This window comes from Heliangelus exortis, chromosome 11 (assembly GCF_036169615.1).
Source record: "Heliangelus exortis chromosome 11, bHelExo1.hap1, whole genome shotgun sequence".
Taxonomy (NCBI): Eukaryota; Metazoa; Chordata; class Aves; order Apodiformes; family Trochilidae; genus Heliangelus; species Heliangelus exortis.
The window spans coordinates 13207541-13231849 of NC_092432.1; the positions used below are offsets into that span (position 1 = coordinate 13207541).

The 24309-nt window shown below is 53.6% G+C and overlaps 2 protein-coding genes and 1 long non-coding RNA gene across 5 annotated transcripts; all 3 read right to left on the reverse strand.

The window, feature by feature from the left end:
* Nucleotides 1–2907: 2907 nt before the first annotated feature.
* Nucleotides 2908–6005, reverse strand: LOC139801024 (maestro heat-like repeat-containing protein family member 7). Of its 2 annotated transcripts, none has more exons than XM_071754703.1 (6): nt 5848–6005; nt 5445–5546; nt 4908–5010; nt 4535–4597; nt 3376–4139; nt 2908–3159 (listed from the first exon to the last, which is right to left on the reverse strand). In XM_071754703.1, the coding sequence occupies exons 1-5, from the start codon at nt 5956–5958 to the stop codon at nt 4006–4008; spliced, it is 513 nt and encodes a 170-aa protein (XP_071610804.1). In that variant the 5' UTR covers nt 5959–6005; the 3' UTR covers nt 2908–3159; nt 3376–4005. The 2 variants fall into 2 exon arrangements, with proteins under 2 accessions (XP_071610804.1, XP_071610803.1); XM_071754702.1 differs by having other exon boundaries at nt 2908–3250; nt 3348–4139.
* Nucleotides 6006–17194: 11189 nt separating this feature from the next.
* On the reverse strand, nt 17195–20617 carry LOC139801025 (maestro heat-like repeat-containing protein family member 7). 2 transcript variants are annotated; one of them, XM_071754706.1, is made up of 6 exons: nt 20460–20617; nt 20057–20158; nt 19520–19622; nt 19147–19209; nt 17987–18750; nt 17195–17770 (listed from the first exon to the last, which is right to left on the reverse strand). In XM_071754706.1, the coding sequence occupies exons 1-5, from the start codon at nt 20568–20570 to the stop codon at nt 18617–18619; spliced, it is 513 nt and encodes a 170-aa protein (XP_071610807.1). In that variant the 5' UTR covers nt 20571–20617; the 3' UTR covers nt 17195–17770; nt 17987–18616. The 2 variants fall into 2 exon arrangements, with proteins under 2 accessions (XP_071610807.1, XP_071610806.1); XM_071754705.1 differs by having other exon boundaries at nt 17195–17861; nt 17959–18750.
* Nucleotides 20618–21835: 1218 nt separating this feature from the next.
* LOC139801296 (uncharacterized) lies at nt 21836–22805 on the reverse strand. The gene is made up of 3 exons (XR_011728138.1): nt 22426–22805; nt 22201–22338; nt 21836–21944 (listed from the first exon to the last, which is right to left on the reverse strand). It is a non-coding gene; the product is annotated as an uncharacterized lncRNA (long non-coding RNA).
* Nucleotides 22806–24309: the final 1504 nt, after the last annotated feature.

The following is a 24309-nucleotide window of genomic DNA, read 5'->3' on the forward strand; positions in this document are numbered from 1 at the left end:
CGCTCTATTCAGCCTTTCTGGTGAAGCTGAGAAGTAATATACAATAAAATATATTAGTGCTTTAGAAAACACTCACAAGACGCATGAGTATTAGAATATCATTCCAAAAAATTAATAGAAAAGAAATAAAGAACAAGGGAATATCATTCCTGACAACTTAGGGAAATGAAGGGAGCCCAGTATCTCAGAGAGACCAATTAAGTTTTGTACATCCTCCCACTTAAAAGTGAACGCCAGAACACGACTCACATGAATTGTTTGTTATAGTGTGTGAAGTACTCAAAACCCGACATCCTATTTTCTCTAGTTCTTTTAGGATAAGGTGCTTTGTGGTGAGGCTCAGAGGTAAGAAACAATAAAATATATTAGTGCTTTCAAAAACATGCCAGGGAAAAAAGGAATATCGTTCCTGACGACTGCATTCTGATGTGGGGCCTGTTGCAGGCATCAGGTTTAAATCTGCTGCTGTGCAAAATGTGCCTTGGGAAGCCAGGATGTCGAAGACACTGCTTAACTCTTAACATCTGAAAACACTCCAGAGCCAAAGGAAAATGGGAATATTATCCTGAAAAGTATTTTCTTATGTCAGAGTCTTTTCAGCCATCTATTCACTGTAATTTTGCCTCCTTGCAATGCATGACTTAGGAAGCAGAAGGTAGCTGGGATCTCAAAGACACTGTTTAACTCCTGTCACATTCTCCCAGGTAGAAGATAAAACTAGAAAAGTACTCAGCCCAATTGTTTTATAGTTTGAAAGTGTCAGAGCTTGCTTCTTTCACATGTTATTTACGGGTGAGATATTTTATTCAGCGTTTTTGGTGAATCTGAGAGTTAAAATACAAGAAAATATCTCAGTGCATTAAAAAGTACTCCAGGGACAAAAAGAATAAGGCAGTATAATTTCTGAAAACTGGTTTCTGATGTGGGAGCTGTTTCAGCCATGTGTTTCTATTAGTTTTGAGCTGCTGAATATTTTATAATTATATATAATATTTTTTATTGTGAATATTTTTCTTTCTCTTTAGCATGGGACGATGTTACAATAGTTCAGCAGTTTCAAAAAAGCATCAGATTGAAAACAAATAGATGGCTGAAACAGCTCCCACATCTGAATACAGTTGTCAGGAATGATATTCCTTTACACTTTTTGTCCCTGGAATGCTTCAAAACACTAAGATATTCTACTGTATTTTATCTGTCAACGTCACCAAAAATTCTAACCTAATTAGGTGGCCGAAACAGCTCCCCAATCAGAATGCAGTTGTCAGGAACGATATTCCCTTATTCCTTTTTCCCCGGAGTGTTTTCAAAAGCACTAGTATATTTTTATTGTATATTACTTCTCATCCTCACCAGAAATGCTGAATAGAGCGTTTTGACATTAAATAGCAAGTGGAAGAAAGATATCAAGCTCTGAAATTTTCAAACTATAAAACAGTTAGTGTGAATATACTTGAAAGCATTCTCTTTTACATTGAAGTTTGCTACAAGAGTTAAGCAGTGTCTTGTTTATACTGGCCTCATTTCACTTCTTAAGGCACATTTTGCACAGCAGCAGTTCTAAGATAAATAGATGACTGAAGCAGCTACTGAGTCAGAATGCAGTGCTAGGCTGTCTATCCCACCTTTACCTGGTTGCAAAGGTAGCACCACCACATGTCAGCTCATGGCGTGTCCCAGTTTACTTGCAGCGGTCTGATAGGAGGACACTTTCTCCTAATGGTGGAAAACCAGGGTGCAGGCAGGAGCAGAGCTTGACTTGTCTGTCATCCTGTCCAATATACCCACTATCTCCTCAGGCATTATCTCTACGCCTGCAACAAGGTCAAAGCCCAGGAAGAGGCTGTCCTGGTATTGGCAGACCTTGCCAGCAACTTCAGGTATTGTTGCTGTGGCAGCATCAGGGTCACCCCAGAACATTCCTGAAAGCATGAGGGAATGAGATGACAGTGCACGCTGCACAAACTTCTTAGAAAGAGGGACAACCATTTCCAAAATCTCCAAACTCTGATGGACTCAGCTTGGTATGAATGGAGGGTGTGTAGTTTCCCCTAAAAAGAAAAACCCTAACAGTTCAATAAAGATTGCCATAGATAACCAGGTAGAGCCAATGCCCAGTGAACAGAGCAGAGCAGAACAGAACAGAGCATTGATGTCACACACAACAAAGCCAATGCCCCTTGCCCAACACCCCCAATCAACAAGCAACAATCAGACTAAAGAGGTTTAAATCACCGCTTGTATCAGAGTCCTGCTTTTCGCTTCCTCTCAGATGCCCCAGAAGGACCTTCTTGAAAAGTTGCTGCAGGAAGGAGCCCCCAGCCCCACACAGAGGAGCTGCTGTTTGCTAAGAGGAACGGGAACCCGGGAGGGGCTGTGCTCACGGCAGCTTTTGTGCCCCCCGCCCCAGGAATTTCCCACCCCCACCCCCAGGACACGGCCCCTGCCCAGCTGCAGGGCATCAGCCCGAGTGCCCGGCCCGGCTGCTCACGGCCGGGGCTGCTGCGGGGCTCTGACACGGAGGGGACTCAGCCAGGACGCTGCGTGCTCAGGGGCTGCACAGAGACGAGCTGGGCAGCAACACTTCCTCTTCTTCCTCTGCAGGGCACAACCCAGAACTGCACACAAAGCTGGAGCTCCACAGCACCGCTCAGAGGCAGACTACATGAGAATCATCAAACCACAGACAGGTTTGCTTTTTCCCCAGATGTCTCGGAGGGAAGCTGCCGCTGAACAGCCTGACCGTGACACTGCAGGGATGCAGAGTGTTCTGCATTTACCATCACCAGAGAGGTGAGAAAATGGAGCCCGAAAAACTCCCAGGATTCTGTGATGCGTTGAGCCCAGGATCACCCATCGGTCCCAGGATCAGAGCCCAGGTCCCATACAACAGATGTCACCACATGCTGTGCTTTCCAAACGCCACGTTTTATTTGGGGACCTCTTTGACCTATTGGAAGCTATGCCAGAGGCCAGGAGGCTGCACGTCCCGCTGCTCTGAGGAGACAAGGAGAGCAGCTCTGGCTCAGCTCTGCCCTGCCCAGCTGTCCCAAGCCGCCTGGGCCCACACGGTGACACGGGCCCTGCCCGGCAAGGCTGGAACCTCCTGTAGCCTCTTGGGCAGCTCGTGATGAATCCAAACAGCCTCCAAGAGGGTATCTTGTTTGGGGGTGCGCTCAGCCGCATGACTCGAGCTGCTCTAGGTCTCTGTGGGAGAGGTCAAAAACTCTGCAGACACCCTGGTGACCTCCTGGAAGTGACAGAAGAGGAATGCAGCAGCTGCTTCTCACTCTCTTGGGAAAGTTGGGATCAGCTGGGAATCTCCGGCTGCTGAGGCAATTCCTCACCTGTACGTGGGCTGTAAGAACTCAGCACCAGCTGATGATGCCCGTGACACTGAGCAGGACTGCTGTGAGGAGCAAGCGTTCATCCTCATCCTCAGGTGTGACCAGGGCTGTCCCCGTGGAGGTGTGCTTGCTGACGAGGCTCATCATTCCAGGTGGAATGCCCTCCATTTTACACTCTGCCTTCTTCCTGCAGCTGCCAAAAAAATCCCTGAAGACAAAGCAGTTTTGGGGTTTATAAGAGCTCTGCTGAGTTAAACCCTGACTCCCTTCTGCCCTGTGCCTCATCGCACCACCCCCCAAAAGAAGGGTAACCTGGCTTTCCAACAAGCTGGGGCCAGGGCACTCACAGGGCTAAGCTGATGCGCAGGTAGCAGGAGAGGCCAGGACAAATGCTGTGTGCTCTGCACGCTCGGGGATCATCATCCCACCAGGACCTTCACCCCAGCACAGCCACTTCCTCCGCCTGGGATGACATTAGGGAGGTTTAACTGGGAGAGTCAGGGCACAGGAGAGTTCTGGGGGCACTCCTTTGGACTTAGACAGTCGGGCACAGCCTGGGGGTGCACATTAGGGTCTGGAGAACAGCAGCCATGACGGGGCAGTGGTGCAAGTCCCGTCAGGAAGATGGTGGCAGCAAGATTGTCCTTGACCCACCTCATCAGCGCCAGAAGCACAGTCTTCGTAAGGACCATCTCTGTCTCTGCAGCTCCGTCGCCGTCTGCAGGATGTGCAAGGTCTCACCTGCTTGGGACCTGACTGAGGCATCAGGGTCCTTATCAAAGGGCTTGACGACTGCAACAGAAAAAAGCGAGCAGTGGTGAAAGGCTGCTGTCTGCACAGACCCTTCTATGCAAGCCCCATCCCTCTCTTTCCCTAACTAGGAGGAGCAGCTGGGACCAAGGGAGCAGCTGGAAGCTGCTGCTCAGGAATCCCAGGCTCCCAGACTGGGCTGGGCTGGAAGGGACCTTCTTAATGATCACCTAGTCCCAAGCCAACCCCCCCACCACGGGCAGGGACACCTCCCACTAGGCCGGGGAGCTCCAAGCCACAGCCAGCCTGGCCATGAACACTTCCAGGGATGGGACAGTCACAGCTTCTCCCTCCTTTCCCTGCAGCAGAGCCAGGAACGGCAGCACCCTGCCCAGGCTCTCTCCCTGCCCCACTAGCACTCCTCTGACCCTACTCACCATTCCACAGAACCTCCAGCGTCTCTTCAGGTGGATTCCTCCCCAGGTGCTGCACAGCAGTCCCTGTGCACAGAGCTCCCGTCAGACCTCCCCCTCCCCAGCACTGCGGCAGCACCGCCCCCGGCCCGGCCAGCTCGGCCGCACGCCCTCCTGCCCAGCGCTCTGCAGGGATGGCCCCGGGCAAGTCCCCGAGGGCGCTGCTGACACTGAGCCAGGCGGCCACCAAGGCCACCAAGACCAGGGCAGGGCAGAGGGGGCAGCGGGAGGCCAGGGCCCTGCCCGGGACGGCCACAGGGCTGCTCCTGCCTGCCAGGGCAGCGCCGGGGGCTGGGGCCGGGCTGCCAGAAGAGGGTCCCCGGGGGCTGTGGCTCACCGATGAACCTGATGGCCTCCGCTCTCACGCTGGCCCGAGAGTCCTGCAGGTAGGGCAGGCTGAAACGCACGTAGTCTTCCACCCTGCTCCTGTCCTGCTTCAGCTGGAGAGTGCCCAAGGTCATGTCATGGGGCTGGCACAGAGCATTCCCTGTGTGCCAGAGCAGTCCCTCTGCCCATCCCACCCCTTCTCCCCCAGGCCATTCCTTTCTGCCAGCCAGGAGTCCCAGGGGCCCGAGATGCAGCCAGAGTCACAGTCAGAGGGGGTCTGGCTGGGGGTATTGTGACCCCTCTTTGCTGCTGCCAGGGCCCAGGTGGGCGGGGGGCTCCTGAAGCACCCAGGGGCTGGGGGGAAGAGGGGCCTGCAGAAGCAGCCCTGGCTGCGCCCCAGAGAAAGGGGAAGGAAGGGGGACTGAGGTCCAAGCTGTGCATTCTGCTCTGGATCAGGGCCAGCCAGAAACAGCTGCACATCCACACCCTGGGCACATGGAGCATCCCTTGTCCAGCCCAGGCCCTGGCACCTGGGGGTCATCCTCACCAAAGTCTCTCCAATCACCCAGCTCTTCCTCTTCTTGATTGCCCTCTTGAGCTTCCTCCAGCCCAGGAACTTTGCACTGACGAGCAGGGCTTTGCCAGAGGCCTGCAAAACAGCAGCAGGTGGGAGCTGGCACCACAGCTCAGAGAAGGAGACCTGTCCTCCCCCTCCTCTTGGCAAGGCTGCCAGCTGTCCCCAGCTACTTATGGGAAGAGGCAGCTGGGGACAGAGCCTGAATGCCTGGGCTTCAATGCCCGAGGCAGGGACACGGGGCACCCACCACCTCAGCTATGGCACTCTCACAGCCATCGCAAGAAAAATGGGCAAGAGCTGATGAGCTGCTGCTGCCAGGGCTGGGGCAGAGGGAAGGAAGGGCAAAGCAGGTGCTCAGATTTCAACTCTGTACCTCGGCCATACTCCTGCTCTCAGTATCCATGTGCAGGAAGAGAGAGACCACGACCCTACGTATCGCCTTCTTCATCTCTCCCCTGTCCCTGCTCGCCACAGCCTTCATCATCTCCCCAAAGAGGCTGAGGGAGAGCTCTTGCACCTGGCCAGACTCCTGGTAGGAAGGAAGACGGTGTGACTGCAGCTACAGTTTCTCCCCACCCACGGTGACCAAGGCTATTAACGTGGTCAATGTGAGGGGAGATGCTGGGCTCAGGGCACCTCTATAGAGGCTGAGGCCAAGGAGAAGCCATGCTGGGTGCAGAGCCCAGCAGCCCTCTCAGCAGAGCCCAGGGGCGTGAGGAGGGCAGCAGCCCTGCCCATGTGCTGCCCGCAGGGCTGGGCTGGAGGGCAGCTGTCCTTGCCCCATGACCCTCTATGGGGTCAGTTTCCCAAATCAGCCTTACATCACCAAAGAGGGCTGGGAGCTCCTCCACCAGCAGCAGAGCGACGGGGCTGGCCTCTTTCCTCTTCAGGAGACGCATCATGGTTTGGAAGAGCAGCAAGGCTCCCATCCTGATGTTTGTCGATGGATCCTTCAGGCACATCAGGATGCTCTCCACAACAGAGCTGTCCCGCATTTCTCTTGCCTGGAGGAAACAGAGAATTTCTGAGAGGGTGGAGCAGTGGAGGAGCAGCCTGGCACAAACGCCCTGCGTGCTGAGCACCAGCCTCCCACCCAGGTTCCTGGCAGGCGCTGCGCGTGCCGATGGGGATGAAGGAGAGTGCAAGGAGAGCAAAGGCTCTGTGGCCCCTGCTCAGCCACCCCTCTCTCTGCTGACAGCCACCTCCTTCCTCTCAGCCAGGCCCAAGCCAGCGCGTTACCCCTGCCCCAGCCCCAGGCTGCCAACGCGGCTCCGCCTGACTACGCCTCGCTCACCATCCGCGGATCTCCTGCGAGCGCCACCAAGCCCCCGAGTGCCAGCAGACGGACTGTCTGATTGCCGTGGCTCAGGTAGGAGTGGAGGAGGCGCATGTCATTCCGATCCTTTCCAAGGTCCTGGCAGCCCAGCAACTGAAAGAACAGCGGTGAGAGACGGGCAGAGCTGCAGGACCCTGGCACTCTGCAGCTCCTGGTTACCACTGCCAGCTCGGGGCCTGGGGGCTGACACAGCCCCTCCGGGGGGCAGCCCTGCCTGTGGACACGTGGGGGTGCTGAGCACTGCCCCAGCAGGAAGGGCTGGATGGAGGCCCCAGGGACTGACTGGCAGCAGAGCCCTCTGTCCCAGCTCCAGGGACTGTCATCCCACCCGGCGGCAGCCGCCTGTGCCAGAGGGACGGCTTCAGGAGCATCTGGCAGAGGCACTGACTGCTGCCCACCAGGCTTACCTCAGTATAGAAAGTCATGGCAAAGTTGAGCTGCCATTCCCTCCTCTGGTCAAGAATCTCTTTTACGTGTTGGAACAGGAGGTATCGCTGCTTAGCGGGGCTCTTCCTCATCTCTCTGGGCAGGGCAGGGAAGGAAAAGCAGTGCTGGCAGTGAGCAGGGCAGGCAAAGCCTTGCTGGGATTGTCCTGCCCAGCCCAGCCAGGATAGCCTAGGCCAGGACACGCCTTTGCCCCCAGCCACAGCCTCCACAGCACTTGCTGCTGACTGTGCCCTGCTCTCTCCCCAGGCAAGGAGCACCCCTTGCCACTCGGATCGCTCCCTGGCCAGCGCTGCGGCTGCAGCCCGGGGCCTGGGTGCCTGGGGGCTCCTCTGCTCTCACCTGGCCAGCAAGCTGACTCCTCTCTCGAGGGTGTCCACATCCAGCATCATGTCCCAGCCGCCCTCCTTCTGGATGTTTTGGACGTGCCCTTGAAAGCCAGCAGCGTCCAGCAGAGCTTTAATGCCCTCCACTGCCACCCTGTGGGCAGAGCAAGGTCCAGTTACACACAGAGCAGGGGCCCTGGCCGAGGGCCCAGGGGAATGGCAGGGGAAGGGGATGGCGCACCCCAAAGGGCTGGCTTCATCGGCCTGAGGCGGCTCCTGTCCCAGGATCACTGTTCCCAGGGAAACCTTGTAGATCAAGCTCATGAGGAGCCTGGGGAAGAGCAGTTCCAGGATCCCCTGACAGCGGGGCTGCTGACTGAGCCTGGACAGGACCTGCCTTGCCTGCAGAAGGACACAGGGACAGCTCTCAGTGCAAGGAAGCTGCTAGGGCACTGCCAAAGCCCCTGGGCTGCACGTGGAGTGCGGCTCAGGCACCAGCCCAGCCCACAGAGACACCCATGGAGGCTGTGACCCATCTGCCAGGCCACGGCCCAGCAGCCCTGAGGACTCCCCTCCTGCTTCAGGGTGGCCCCACAAGCCTCCCTGGGCCAGCACGGTGACCCCCCCCCCTCTGGCACCCAACTCCGGCCCCTGCCCCAGGTTTCCAGCTGCAGTGCGGGGCAGGGGGTGCAGGCAGTGGGGAAGCAGAGTGCTGCCCAGATAGGGGCAGGGTTCCTATTTGTCCTTGGGGAGCTCCTGGGGCAGCCTCGTGGGGCTGGAACAAGGGCATTGGTGCAGGGCAGGTCCCTGCTGGCCCTGAGGGGCTGTGTCCCCAAGGCCTGGAGGAGGGGGCTGTTTGGGGCAGGCAGGAGGGGATGTGTCTCTTTTCCTGGGGAGCCAGGAACAGCCTTGAAGGGGAGCAAGACCTGCTCTGGTCACTCACAGATGGGATAGCACGCTTTGCTCTCCAGCCCTGGATCACGCTGAGCAGCCGGTCAAGAACTGTCACAGAAGTGCTGGGCAGGGACAGCAGCATCTCCCACATGGCCAGCGCAGCGCTGCAAGCCAGAACACTCTGTTAGCAGGGCTGCCTTGGCCACTGTGCTGTGCCTGGGCTATGGAGCAAGTCCCCAGGGCTCTTGGGGCTCATACTTGTCACAGGAGGGACTGATCCTCAACAGGGTCTGAACGGTTTCCTCGGGGCAGCACTCGCTCAGCAGCCCAAGCATAGATCTCAGGACAAACCGCGATGGTTCCGCGCGCACGTGCTCCACGTTTCTGTGGATGCACCTCAAGATTTTTTCTACCTGCAGGGAACAGAGGGGAGGATGGTGCTGCCACTGGACTGCAACCATCCCCTCAGATGCCACACCCAGGGGTCCCTCCCAGCAGCCCAAGGCCCAGGCTCCCTGGCCAGGTCCTGGTGTTCCACTCCCAAAGATGCAGCACAGATCTTGGGCCAGCTGTCTCCCCTGAGGGAGCTGAGGCTCCTTACCCAGGGATCATTTGCTACATTTTCCTGGGAACAGCAGCAAAGCCTGGCTCTGCCTTCATGTCCCTGGGGTCCCTCCCAGCCTCAGGGAAGAATCCCCACACCACTCTGCCATGGCCAGAAGGTGGCCAGAGCCCCTTCCCACTGCAGCCTCTGCTCCTTTCTATGCCTCTGTACCCCTCAGGGTGCAGAGGGCTTTGAGGGAGAAACCTCCCTGGGGGTTTGCACGGGGGAAACTGTGACCTGCTCTGGAAATGCCAGACCTGCGAGACATCCTGCAGGCTCCTGAGGACGGAGGGTGACAGGCTGGCTATCAGATCTCTCAGCCACTCCATATCCTGGTCCTGCAACAAGAGAAGATTAAGGGGCTCCTTTGTTGATCCCTCGTATGCACAGGACTCTGCAGCCTTTTTTTTTTTTTTTTTTTTTTTTTGCCTTTTTCCCCAGCTTTGCCCAGAGGGCAGCTGTCTGGGAAGGCATCTTTGAGCGTGGGGGCAGGTGGAGCAGGCACAAGGCAGGTGGCAGTCTCTGTAGGTACCTCTCCTAACCCTTCTCGAGCATCCTCAAACATCTCCTGGCCCTCTTCCTTCTCCTCAGCTGAATACCAGGGATCTTTAACAAAGCAAGGGAGGAGGGTGAGCTGAAGGTGCTGGCAGGAGAGACTAAAGGGCCCTTAGCCAGCACCCAGCTGCGTGCCAGCTCCCGAGGACAGAGCCAGCCCTGGGCGGGGGGGCCCAAAGAGGGCACTTGGCACGGAGCAGGCCGGGGATGTGCCCAGCAGCCCCTGCCATGCAGGAGCACAGCAAAGCAGCCACAAACCGCTCACTCACCTGTCTCCAGCTGCTGGGCCATCGTGTCTGGGACGGGGAGACTGATCTCTTCCGCCTCATCCTCCACCCAGGCCAGGTGGAGCTGGCTCCCGGACCTCCGCTCAGTCCTGGGGAAGGAGGAGAGGCCATGGGGGGTGGGCACGGGGGTGGCAGTGCTGCTGCTGGCCCCAAGGCTGCACGGCCTGCAGGGAGAGCCCGTGGGGCCGTGGGGGCTGCATGGGGGGCAGGGAGATGTCTGGGACAGGCTCTGCACGGGGCAGTGAATCTCCTGGGGATGGAGGCTCATGGGCAGCCTGTGAAGAACCACAGCCCTCAGGGGCTGGGCAGAAGCTCCCGATGGACAAACCACAAAGGCCTTTCACGATCCCTCACATTTGACCCCACGGTGCCCACCCAGCCCCAGCCCCAGCCCCAGCCCCAGCCCCTGGCTCTTACCTCTCTGGGGGACCAAGCAGCCTCTGGGAGTTGCCGTGGTTCTCTTGGGAACCACGGCAGCTTTTGCGAACTACAAAAAAACCAGACATGGCTCAGGGCTCAAGTCAGCTCTCTGCTCCCGTCTGATCTGATCGCTGTCCTCCTGGACACTGAGCCAGGGCAACCCCGGCACTAGGAAGGTACCTGGGGTCCAGGGGTGTCACCAATGATGTAACAAAGAGGTCCCATTGTCACCCGGCACCCGGGCCAGGTGTGCACAGGCAGGCACTGGAACATCCACACCCAACTATGACAGCACAGGCACCCGGGGGGCTGCACGCACAAGCTCTCTGGGGGGAAGGTGTAGAAGAGGTGTCTCAGCCTTGGGAGGAGATGGCATAAAAGGAGGGGATGCAGTCCCCGCAGTCCCATGGCCAGGGCAGCAGCTCTTGATTCAAACCTTCAAGCACTGTTCAAACATCCTAAGTCAGCCATCCTCGGCTTTTTACCCACTTTTTGGAGATGAGTGATCCTGCTCTAATCAAAATGGAAGTTTACCTACCGTAACTAGAACTAACATCAAGTAAATATAGGAATTTACCAGAAGGTGGCAGTCTTGTCCATCATGTCTCAAAAAAAAAAAAAAAAAAAAAAAAAAAAACAAAAAAAAAAAACCCAAAAAAAAACAACCTGAATTTTTTTTCCCCTCACAACTTGAAGTTGCAGCCAGTCCTTCTGAATTGCCTTCCTATTTAAAGCCTCAGCTACGGTGAGCTTTTCCTTAAAAGTTAATCTGTTTATTTTGCAAAATCATTAAAATCCTATGTTATCTGTTAGGCTCTGTATAAATCAGGCTACCTGATTTTGAGAGTATTATCAATAAATGCTACATAAACTGAGAAATAGAGCTTCGAGTGGTTATTTTAGAATTATTTGTGATCTTGGGTTTGCTGGCCCCTCCATGATCCAGATCCAGTCAGATCCAGAGAGCACAACATCTTTAGTAACTGGTTTCCTATGTCTTTATAGCTCACCTCACATGCAGTTGGAGTAAAGGTCAGTTACCAGTGCCGGTTACCAACAGAATGAAAATGAAACAAAACAAGAAATAAATCCAAAATTTTTTGCACATTTGGAATACAGGAACTTGGAGAATTCAGAAATAAGAACTTGCCTGCTTATTGTGAGTGTTTATTTTTAAAAGACATGCTGGTATTTCTCAAAACAGGTTAGACAAGCGACTTACTTTGCTTTGAAATATATTCAGATGTAATGGACAACAGTCATGTGTGAAAGGAACTCCTCTAATCTTTCAGAACTTAAAATGGCTTCAGAAAGGACATTTTACATCTATGGTATTTCAAGACGTCCTTTGAACTACAAACAGCCCTTGCTACAAGTGAGATCTAGATCCAGCAGATTAAATGTCCTTAATAAGTAAATTTTGGAATTTGAAACATCTAATTATTTATTAGATATTTCTAATTATAATTATAATCTTTGTACTCCACTAGGGTAGTTTGGGAATTGGTGATTTTTAGAAGAGGAAGCGTGTGTAAAGACAAGAATTCTTGTCTTGTCTTTTTATTATCCGCCTTTTGTGTTTTTGAAGACTTGGGTAAGAAAATGTTTTATGTGTGTCGCTGAATTGAAAAAGAAAACAAATTTCTATGGAATTCTTAGAATGAACTCACCTCAATTAAAAGTGCTGTTCTTGTTGCTCTGGATAAGTTCTTTTTTGTAAAAATACAGTAGTATAATATAGGAAGGTAATGTCAATTAATATCCTAATGAGGTTACAGCTGGCTACTATAATGTTGGTTTTCCTTTTCATTAAGTGCTCTAACTGAATCTCTTTTCCAAGCTTCATTTAAAGGAGAAAAGGTGTTTCAAAAAAGCCAACAGTGATGATGTTCCAGATATAAATGTGGATGAATTCACTGCTTTTGGACATCCTGAAGAAGGGGAATATATGATGGGAAGACTGGGGAGAGTGTCTTTATCAGCCTGTGTATACAGATGCAACATCTTTTTAATGCATGTGCTTAGTCCCAGTACAACAGAAACTATGCTTTTTAGCAGTTAATTTGTATTGCTTTTACAGACCAAATAAAATATCAACTGCCAGGAGGAGCTCCATGCAAAACCAGCCTCTGTTGGTCTTGACATAACTGTTGAGTATGTGTCCTGGTTTGGGCCAGGATAAAGGTGATTTTCTGTCTTGTACTTTTGCTTTCAGCTAAGTCTCCTGTAAGTAGTTGCACTTGCTGAAATTAACAGCAAGTTTCTCAGACAGCGTGTGTTTCTAAAGTTGTGTAGTTTAGTTTCCAACCCATAAGTCTCTCTCCCTTATTCTCTCTCCTTTCTTATCAGGGAGGAGAGAGAGATTAATAGAGAGTGTCTGTTACTCAGTTTAATTGCCGAGTGTTAAACCGTGACAGTATGGACAGACAAGACACTACTACAAGTACAGGTACGCTCACCTTACTGGGAAACACAGGACCAAAAGAGGATCTAGTTTTCCTAACAGCTTCATAAAGTTGCAGAAAGGGAGATATCTGAGGCCTATAGTATTGATCACACGGATGCCATGTAATACTCTCAACAAGGTATCAACATCGCAGTTAATGGGAGAGAGTAATCTTAACCTCAGTCAAGGCAAATACTGCAAATATATCTGTGTCACCCACTTCAACTTTTTCCTCCAGATGTGTAAGCATGAAACCATCTACTTAGCAGCCCATTCAGTATCAAGCAGGCCTTCTTCACTATCTATTTGGGTAATCGTGGGGATACTAAAATAAACAGTTCTGTTGATGGTAAATCTTGACTTTAATGTCTGCTTAGTTCAACTGTTTACAGAGTTACTATTACCTTACTGTTGGGTTCTCGTTTAATCAACACAAGTATTTTTTTATATGTAGACAGATGCATTGATTTAATTTGTTGGGACTGGTCTGTAAAGCCTGTCTTGGTAGAGTGAAAGCACTTTCATGTTATGTTTGATGTCATTAAGTGAACTTGCTTAAGAGAAAAGATGAAACTACATGCTTTAAGGCAAAAAGTGACTTTAAACTTCACTAATGTGACCTACTAGCTGCAAGGGAAGTTTCAGAATGGGTTTCTGTTGAGAAGGATCAGTTTGTGAATGACTCTGTCAAGGATGATGATGGAATACTCAACCCCCAGGAGCTGTTATCCTGGAAAGTACCTTATAACGAGGGTATTGGATAAGAGGTGGGATGTGTTTTGACTGCTGTTTGGATTATAATTAATGCAGTGGAATTTCGAAGGTATCACAACAAAACGATAGATGCACTGAGATTTATCACGTCTCAGTAGTTGAAAAAGAATGCTTAGTAGATACTTGCATATATTTTTAGCCCTTTTTTTTTTTTCAGTTTGACAAAGAATCCAGGTTCTTCCATAGCCTTAGGCAAATTTCAAGCTCCTGTTAATTTTATCAATGTTTAAATTAACAAAGTGCTTGTCTGCATGCTTGCATAGCTTCACTGGTTTGATCCTATTTGGCAAAGTATTAGTTATTTTCAGGATGCAGCATTTCCAGCTCCAAGCTATCCTTTCTTCCTCTGTCTTAGAAAAAACACAGAGAAAACCTTCCAAGAAGCAACAAGAAAAACCTCTCAAAGGGAGAACACTGATCTCAATGCTGATTTTAAGGTAGAAGCTATTCTTGTTATAGCATGTATATTATATGTATATATAAATATACATATTCTGTAGAGAGGGTAATGCCCCATGTGAAGTGTTTCACACCCTACCCTTCTCATGAGAAGAAAAGTCACATTTGAGGGCCATTCCACAGGTTTGGTCCTCAACGCAGAATCCTTTGTGCTGTGTAAGTGCTGCTCAAGTGGATCTGTGCCAAGGCCTCTGAATGAGGGAGTAAGGAAATTCTTGCCAGTTAGGAAGCTTAGGCATCATCAACTAGCCTGAGATCCTTCCATAAAACACAATAGCTTGTGGAAACATAAAGCTACATAAAGAATTATAAGGTGCGCTTAATACGGAAGAAAAACAATGAAGTAGGGGAGAGAAAAAACCAAAGAGCCACTAAGGCCAGACTTTCTGCTCTTCAGCTTGTCTTCTCCTTTTCTACAATTAACCTACTGCCATGACTTATAATAGCTGTTCTTCTTGGAATTCTGAAAAAAAATTCTCTTGGGTATGATTTTTACATTAATAATCATTATTATATTCACACCTTCTGGTTTTTTTAGTTTGAAAATATCAGAGCTTCATATCTTTCTTCCACTAGCTATTAAATGTCAAGACGCTCTATTCAGCCTTTCTGGTGAAGCTGAGAAGTAATATACAATAAAATATATTAGTGCTTTAGAAAACACTCACAAGACGCATGAGTATTAGAATATCATTCCAAAAAATTAATAGAAAAGAAATAAAGAACAAGGGAATATCATTCCTGACAACTTAGGGAAATGAAGGGAGCCCAGTATCTCAGAGAGACCAATTAAGTTTTGTACATCCTCCCACTTAAAAGTGAACGCCAGAACACGACTCACATGAATTGTTTGTTATAGTGTGTGAAGTACTCAAAACCCGACATCCTATTTTCTCTAGTTCTTTTAGGATAAGGTGCTTTGTGGTGAGGCTCAGAGGTAAGAAACAATAAAATATATTAGTGCTTTCAAAAACATGCCAGGGAAAAAAGGAATATCGTTCCTGACGACTGCATTCTGATGTGGGGCCTGTTGCAGGCATCAGGTTTAAATCTGCTGCTGTGCAAAATGTGCCTTGGGAAGCCAGGATGTCGAAGACACTGCTTAACTCTTAACATTTGAAAACACTCCAGAGCCAGAGGAAAATGGGAATATTATCCTGAAAAGTATTTTCTTATGTCAGAGTCTTTTCAGCCATCTATTCACTGTAATTCTGCCTCCTTGCAATGCATGACTTAGGAAGCAGAAGGTAGCTGGGATCTCAAAGACACTGTTTAACTCCTGTCACATTCTCCCAGGTAGAAGATAAAACTAGAAAAGTACTCAGCCCAATTGTTTTATAGCTTGAAAGTGTCAGAGCTTGCTTCTTTCACATGTTATTTACGGGTGAGATATTTTATTCAGCGTTTTTGGTGAATCTGAGAGTTAAAATACAAGAAAATATCTCAGTGCATTAAAAAGTACTCCAGGGACAAAAAGAATAAGGCAGTATAATTTCTGAAAACTGGTTTCTGATGTGGGAGCTGTTTCAGCCATGTGTTTCTATTAGTTTTGAGCTGCTGAATATTTTATAATTATATATAATATTTTTTATTGTGAATATTTTTCTTTCTCTTTAGCATGGGACGATGTTACAATAGTTCAGCAGTTTCAAAAAAGCATCAGATTGAAAACAAATAGATGGCTGAAACAGCTCCCACATCTGAATACAGTTGTCAGGAATGATATTCCTTTACACTTTTTGTCCCTGGAATGCTTCAAAACACTAAGATATTCTATTGTATTTTATCTGTCAACGTCACCAAAAATTCTAACCTAATTAGGCGGCCGAAACAGCTCCCCAATCAGAATGCAGTTGTCAGGAACGATATTCCCTTATTCCTTTTTCCCCGGAGTGTTTTCAAAAGCACTAGTATATTTTTATTGTATATTACTTCTCATCCTCACCAGAAATGCTGAATAGAGCGTTTTGACATTAAATAGCAAGTGGAAGAAAGATATCAGGCTCTGAAATTTTCAAACTATAAAACAGTTAGTGTGAATATACTTGAAAGCATTCTCTTTTACATTGAAGTTTGCTACAAGAGTTAAGCAGTGTCTTGTTTATACTGGCCTCATTTCACTTCTTAAGGCACATTTTGCACAGCAGCAGTTCTAAGATAAATAGATGACTGAAGCAGCTACTGAGTCAGAATGCAGTGCTAGGCTATCTATCCCACCTTTACCTGGTTGCAAAGGTAGCACCACCACATGTCAGCTCATGGCGTGTCCCAGTTTACTTGCAGCGGTCTGATAGGAGGACACTTTCTCCTAATGGTGGAAAACCAGGGTGCAGGCAGGAGCAGAGCTTGACTTGTCTGTCATCCTGTCCAATATACCCACTATCTCCTCAGGCATTATCTCTACGCCTGCAACAAGGTCAAAGCCCAGGAAGAGGCTGTCCTGGTATTGGCAGACCTTGCCAGCAACTTCAGGTATTGTTGCTGTGGCAGCATCAGGGTCACCCCAGAACATCCCTGAAAGCACGAGGGAATGAGATGACAGTGCACGCTGCACAAACTTCTTAGAAAGAGGGACAACCATTTCCAAAATCTCCAAACTCTGATGGACTCAGCTTGGTATGAATGGAGGGTGTGTAGTTTCCCCTAAAAAGAAAAACCCTAACAGTTCAATAAAGATTGCCATAGATAACCAGGTAGAGCCAATGCCCAGTGAACAGAGCAGAGCAGAGCAGAACAGAGCATTGATGTCACACACGACAAAGCCAATGCCCCTTGCCCAACACCCCCAATCAACAAGCAACAATCAGACTAAAGAGGTTTAAATCACCACTTGTATCAGAGTCCTGCTTTTCGCTTCCTCTCAGATGCCCCAGAAGGACCTTCTTGAAAAGTTGCTGCAGGAAGGAGCCCCCAGCCCCACACAGAGGAGCTGCTGTTTGCTAAGAGGAACGGGAACCCGGGAGGGGCTGTGCTCACGGCAGCTTTTGTGCCCCCCGCCCCAGGAGTTTCCCACCCCCACCCCCAGGACACGGCCCCTGCCCAGCTGCAGGGCATCAGCCCGAGTGCCCGGCCCGGCTGCTCACGGCCGGGGCTGCTGCGGGGCTCTGACACGGAGGGGACTCAGCCAGGACGCTGCGTGCTCAGGGGCTGCACAGAGACGAGCTGGGCAGCAACACTTCCTCTTCTTCCTCTGCAGGGCACAACCCAGAACTGCACACAAAGCTGGAGCTCCACAGCACCGCTCAGAGGCAGACTACATGAGAATCATCAAACCACAGACAGGTTTGCTTTTTCCCCAGATGTCTCTGAGGGAAGCTGCCGCTGAACAGCCTGACCGTGACACTGCAGGGATGCAGAGTGTTCTGCATTTACAATCACCAGAGAGGTGAGAAAATGGAGCCCGAAAAACTCCCAGGATTCTGTGATGCGTTGAGCCCAGGATCACCCATCGGTCCCAGGATCAGAGCCCAGGTCCCATACAACAGATTTCACCACATGCTGTGCTTTCCAAACGCCACGTTTTATTTGGGGACCTCTTCGACCTATTGGAAGCTATGCCAGAGGCCAGGAGGCTGCACGTCCCGCTGCTCTGAGGAGACAAGGAGAGCAGCTCTGGCTCAGCTCTGCCCTGCCCAGCTGTCCCAAGCCGCCTGGGCCCACACGGTGACACGGGCCCTGCCCGGCAAGGCTGGAACCTCCTGTAGCCTCTCGGGCAGCTCGTGATGAATCCAAACAGCCTCCAAGAGGGTATCTTGTTTGGGGGTGCGCTCAGCCGCATGACTCGAGCTGCTCTAGGTCTCTGTGGGAGAGGTCAAAAACTCTGCAGACACCCTGGTGACCTCCTGGAAGTGACAGAAGAGGAATGCAGCAGCTGCTTCTCACTCTCTTGGGAAAGTTGGGATCAGCTGGGAATCTCCGGCTGCTGAGGCAATTCCTCACCTGTACGTGGGCTGTAAGAACTCAGCACCAGCTGATGATGCCCGTGACACTGAGCAGGACTGCTGTGAGGAGCAAGCGTTCATCCTCATCCTCAGGTGTGACCAGGGCTGTCCCCGTGGAGGTGTGCTTGCTGACGAGGCTCATCATTCCAGGTGGAATGCCCTCCATTTTACACTCTGCCTTCTTCCTGCAGCTGCCAAAAAAATCCCTGAAGACAAAGCAGTTTTGGGGTTTATAAGAGCTCTGCTGAGTTAAACCCTGACTCCCTTCTGCCCTGTGCCTCATCGCACCACCCCCCAAAAGAAGGGTAACCTGGCTTTCCAACAAGCTGGGGCCAGGGCACTCACAGGGCTAAGCTGATGCGCAGGTAGCAGGAGAGGCCAGGACAAATGCTGTGTGCTCTGCACGCTCGGGGATCATCATCCCACCAGGACCTTCACCCCAGCACAGCCACTTCCTCCGCCTGGGATGACATTAGGGAGGTTTAACTGGGAGAGTCAGGGCACAGGAGAGTTCTGGGGGCACTCCTTTGGACTTAGACAGTCGGGCACAGCCTGGGGGTGCACATTAGGGTCTGGAGAACAGCAGCCATGACGGGGCAGTGGTGCAAGTCCCGTCAGGAAGATGGTGGCAGCAAGATTGTCCTTGACCCACCTCATCAGCGCCAGAAGCACAGTCTTCGTAAGGACCATCTCTGTCTCTGCAGCTCCGTCGCCGTCTGCAGGATGTGCAAGGTCTCACCTGCTTGGGACCTGACTGAGGCATCAGGGTCCTTATCAAAGGGCTTGACGACTGCAACAGAAAAAAAGCGAGCAGTGGTGAAAGGCTGCTGTCTGCACAGACCCTTCTATGCAAGCCCCACCCCTCTCTTTCCCTAACTAGGAGGAGCAGCTGGGACCAAGGGAGCAGCTGGAAGCTGCTGCTCAGGAATCCCAGGCTCCCAGACTGGGCTGGGCTGGAAGGGACCTTCTTAATGATCACCTAGTCCCAAGCCAACCCCCCCACCACGGGCAGGGACACCTCCCACTAGGCCGGGGAGCTCCAAGCCACAGCCAGCCTGGCCATGAACACTTCCAGGGATGGGACAGTCACAGCTTCTCCCTCCTTTCCCTGCAGCAGAGCCAGGAACGGCAGCACCCTGCCCAGGCTCTCTCCCTGCCCCACTAGCACTCCTCTGACCCTACTCACCATTCCACAGAACCTCCAGCGTCTCTTCAGGTGGATTCCTCCCCAGGTGCTGCACAGCAGTCCCTGTGCACAGAGCTCCCGTCAGACCTCCCCCTCCCCAGCACTGCGGCAGCACCGCCCCCGGCCCGGCCAGCTCGGCCGCACGCCCTCCTGCCCAGCGCTCTGCAGGGATGGCCCCGGGCAAGTCCCCGAGGGCGCTGCTGACACTGAGCCAGGCGGCCACCAAGGCCACCAAGACCAGGGCAGGGCAGAGGGGGCAGCGGGAGGCCAGGGCCCTGCCCGGGACGGCCACAGGGCTGCTCCTGCCTGCCAGGGCAGCGCCGGGGGCTGGGGCCGGGCTGCCAGAAGAGGGTCCCCGGGGGCTGTGGCTCACCGATGAACCTGATGGCCTCCGCTCTCACGCTGGCCCGAGAGTCCTGCAGGTAGGGCAGGCTGAAACGCACGTAGTCTTCCACCCTGCTCCTGTCCTGCTTCAGCTGGAGAGTGCCCAAGGTCATGTCATGGGGCTGGCACAGAGCATTCCCTGTGTGCCAGAGCAGTCCCTCTGCCCATCCCACCCCTTCTCCCCCAGGCCATTCCTTTCTGCCAGCCAGGAGTCCCAGGGGCCCGAGATGCAGCCAGAGTCACAGTCAGAGGGGGTCTGGCTGGGGGTATTGTGACCCCTCTTTGCTGCTGCCAGGGCCCAGGTGGGCGGGGGGCTCCTGAAGCACCCAGGGGCTGGGGGGAAGAGGGGCCTGCAGAAGCAGCCCTGGCTGCGCCCCAGAGAAAGGGGAAGGAAGGGGGACTGAGGTCCAAGCTGTGCATTCTGCTCTGGATCAGGGCCAGCCAGAAACAGCTGCACATCCACACCCTGGGCACATGGAGCATCCCTTGTCCAGCCCAGGCCCTGGCACCTGGGGGTCATCCTCACCAAAGTCTCTCCAATCACCCAGCTCTTCCTCTTCTTGATTGCCCTCTTGAGCTTCCTCCAGCCCAGGAACTTTGCACTGACGAGCAGGGCTTTGCCAGAGGCCTGCAAAACAGCAGCAGGTGGGAGCTGGCACCACAGCTCAGAGAAGGAGACCTGTCCTCCCCCTCCTCTTGGCAAGGCTGCCAGCTGTCCCCAGCTACTTATGGGAAGAGGCAGCTGGGGACAGAGCCTGAATGCCTGGGCTTCAATGCCCGAGGCAGGGACACGGGGCACCCACCACCTCAGCTATGGCACTCTCACAGCCATCGCAAGAAAAATGGGCAAGAGCTGATGAGCTGCTGCTGCCAGGGCTGGGGCAGAGGGAAGGAAGGGCAAAGCAGGTGCTCAGATTTCAACTCTGTACCTCGGCCATACTCCTGCTCTCAGTATCCATGTGCAGGAAGAGAGAGACCACGACCCTACGTATCGCCTTCTTCATCTCTCCCCTGTCCCTGCTCGCCACAGCCTTCATCATCTCCCCAAAGAGGCTGAGGGAGAGCTCTTGCACCTGGCCAGACTCCTGGTAGGAAGGAAGACGGTGTGACTGCAGCTACAGTTTCTCCCCACCCACGGTGACCAAGGCTATTAACGTGGTCAATGTGAGGGGAGATGCTGGGCTCAGGGCACCTCTATAGAGGCTGAGGCCAAGGAGAAGCCATGCTGGGTGCAGAGCCCAGCAGCCCTCTCAGCAGAGCCCAGGGGCGTGAGGAGGGCAGCAGCCCTGCCCATGTGCTGCCCGCAGGGCTGGGCTGGAGGGCAGCTGTCCTTGCCCCATGACCCTCTATGGGGTCAGTTTCCCAAATCAGCCTTACATCACCAAAGAGGGCTGGGAGCTCCTCCACCAGCAGCAGAGCGACGGGGCTGGCCTCTTTCCTCTTCAGGAGACGCATCATGGTTTGGAAGAGCAGCAAGGCTCCCATCCTGATGTTTGTGGATGGATCCTTCAGGCACATCAGGATGCTCTCCACAACAGAGCTGTCCCGCATTTCTCTTGCCTGGAGGAAACAGAGAATTTCTGAGAGGGTGGAGCAGTGGAGGAGCAGCCTGGCACAAACGCCCTGCGTGCTGAGCACCAGCCTCCCACCCAGGTTCCTGGCAGGCGCTGCGCGTGCCGATGGGGATGAAGGAGAGTGCAAGGAGAGCAAAGGCTCTGTGGCCCCTGCTCAGCCACCCCTCTCTCTGCTGACAGCCACCTCCTTCCTCTCAGCCAGGCCCAAGCCAGCGCGTTACCCCTGCCCCAGCCCCAGGCTGCCAACGCGGCTCCGCCTGACTACGCCTCGCTCACCATCCGCGGATCTCCTGCAAGCGCCACCAAGCCCCCGAGTGCCAGCAGACGGACTGTCTGATTGCCGTGGCTCAGGTAGGAGTGGAGGAGGCGCATGTCATTCCGATCCTTTCCAAGGTCCTGGCAGCCCAGCAACTGAAAGAACAGCGGTGAGAGACGGGCAGAGCTGCAGGACCCTGGCACTCTGCAGCTCCTGGTTACCACTGCCAGCTCGGGGCCTGGGGGCTGACACAGCCCCTCCGGGGGGCAGCCCTGCCTGTGGACACGTGGGGGTGCTGAGCACTGCCCCAGCAGGAAGGGCTGGATGGAGGCCCCAGGGACTGACTGGCAGCAGAGCCCTCTGTCCCAGCTCCAGGGACTGTCATCCCACCCGGCGGCAGCCGCCTGTGCCAGAGGGACGGCTTCAGGAGCATCTGGCAGAGGCACTGACTGCTGCCCACCAGGCTTACCTCAGTATAGAAAGTCATGGCAAAGTTGAGCTGCCATTCCCTCCTCTGGTCAAGAATCTCTTTTACGTGTTGGAACAGGAGGTATCGCTGCTTAGCGGGGCTCTTCCTCATCTCTCTGGGCAGGGCAGGGAAGGAAAAGCAGTGCTGGCAGTGAGCAGGGCAGGCAAAGCCTTGCTGGGATTGTCCTGCCCAGCCCAGCCAGGATAGCCTAGGCCAGGACACGCCTTTGCCCCCAGCCACAGCCTCCACAGCACTTGCTGCTGACTGTGCCCTGCTCTCTCCCCAGGCAAGGAGCACCCCTTGCCACTCGGATCGCTCCCTGGCCAGCGCTGCGGCTGCAGCCCGGGGCCTGGGGGCTCCTCTGCTCTCACCTGGCCAGCAAGCTGACTCCTCTCTCGAGGGTGTCCACATCCAGCATCATGTCCCAGCCGCCCTCCTTCTGGATGTTCTGGACGTGCCCTTGAAAGCCAGCAGCGTCCAGCAGAGCTTTAATGCCCTCCACTGCCACCCTGTGGGCAGAGCAAGGTCCAGTTACGCACAGAGCAGGGGCCCTGGCCGAGGGCCCAGGGGAATGGCAGGGGAAGGGGATGGCGCACCCCAAAGGGCTGGCTTCATCGGCCTGAGGCGGCTCCTGTCCCAGGATCACTGTTCCCAGGGAAACCTTGTAGATCAAGCTCATGAGGAGCCTGGGGAAGAGCAGTTCCAGGATCCCCTGACAGCGGGGCTGCTGACTGAGCCTGGACAGGACCTGCCTTGCCTGCAGAAGGACACAGGGACAGCTCTCAGTGCAAGGAAGCTGCTAGGGCACTGCCAAAGCCCCTGGGCTGCACGTGGAGTGCGGCTCAGGCACCAGCCCAGCCCACAGAGACACCCATGGAGGCTGTGACCCATCTGCCAGGCCACGGCCCAGCAGCCCTGGGGGCTCCCCTCCTGCTTCAGGGTGGCCCCACAAGCCTCCCTGGGCCAGCACGGTGACCCCCCCCCCCCCTCTGGCACCCAACTCCGGCCCCTGCCCCAGGTTTCCAGCTGCAGTGCGGGGCAGGGGGTGCAGGCAGTGGGGAAGCAGAGTGCTGCCCAGATAGGGGCAGGGTTCCTATTTGTCCTTGGGGAGCTCCTGGGGCAGCCTCGTGGGGCTGGAACAAGGGCGTTGGTGCAGGGCAGGTCCCTGCTGGCCCTGAGGGGCTGTGTCCCCAAGGCCTGGAGGAGGGGGCTGTTTGGGGCAGGCAGGAGGGGATGTGTCTCTTTTCCTGGGGAGCCAGGAACAGCCTTGAAGGGGAGCAAGACCTGCTCTGGTCACTCACAGATGGGATAGCACGCTTTGCTCTCCAGCCCTGGATCACGCTGAGCAGCCGGTCAAGAACTGTCACAGAAGTGCTGGGCAGGGACAGCAGCATCTCCCACGTGGCCAGCGCAGCGCTGCAAGCCAGAACACTCTGTTAGCAGGGCTGCCTTGGCCACTGTGCTGTGCCTGGGCTATGGAGCAAGTCCCCAGGGCTCTTGGGGCTCATACTTGTCACAGGAGGGACTGATCCTCAACAGGGTCTGAACGGTTTCCTCGGGGCAGCACTCGCTCAGCAGCCCAAGCATAGATCTCAGGACAAACCGCGATGGTTCCGCGCGCACGTGCTCCACGTTTCTGTGGATGCACCTCAAGATTTTTTCTACCTGCAGGGAACAGAGGGGAGGATGGTGCTGCCACTGGACTGCAACCATCCCCTCAGATGCCACACCCAGGGGTCCCTCCCAGCAGCCCAAGGCCCAGGCTCCCTGGCCAGGTCCTGGTGTTCCACTCCCAAAGATGCAGCACAGATCTTGGGCCAGCTGTCTCCCCTGAGGGAGCTGAGGCTCCTTACCCAGGGATCATTTGCTACATTTTCCTGGGAACAGCAGCAAAGCCTGGCTCTGCCTTCATGTCCCTGGGGTCCCTCCCAGCCTCAGGGAAGAATCCCCACACCACTCTGCCATGGCCAGAAGGTGGCCAGAGCCCCTTCCCACTGCAGCCTCTGCTCCTTTCTATGCCTCTGTACCCCTCAGGGTGCAGAGGGCTTTGAGGGAGAAACCTCCCTGGGGGTTTGCACGGGGGAAACTGTGACCTGCTCTGGAAATGCCAGACCTGCGAGACATCCTGCAGGCTCTTGAGGACGGAGGGTGACAGGCTGGCTATCAGATCTCTCAGCCACTCCATATCCTGGTCCTGCAACAAGAGAAGATTAAGGGGCTCCTTTGTTGATCCCTCGTATGCACAGGACTCTGCAGCCTTTTTTTTTTTTTTTTTTTTTTGCCTTTTTCCCCAGCTTTGCCCAGAGGGCAGCTGTTTGGGAAGGCATCTTTGAGCGTGGGGGCAGGTGGAGCAGGCACAAGGCAGGTGGCAGTCTCTGTAGGTACCTCTCCTAACCCTTCTCGAGCATCCTCAAACATCTCCTGGCCCTCTTCCTTCTCCTCAGCTGAATACCAGGGATCTTTAACAAAGCAAGGGAGGA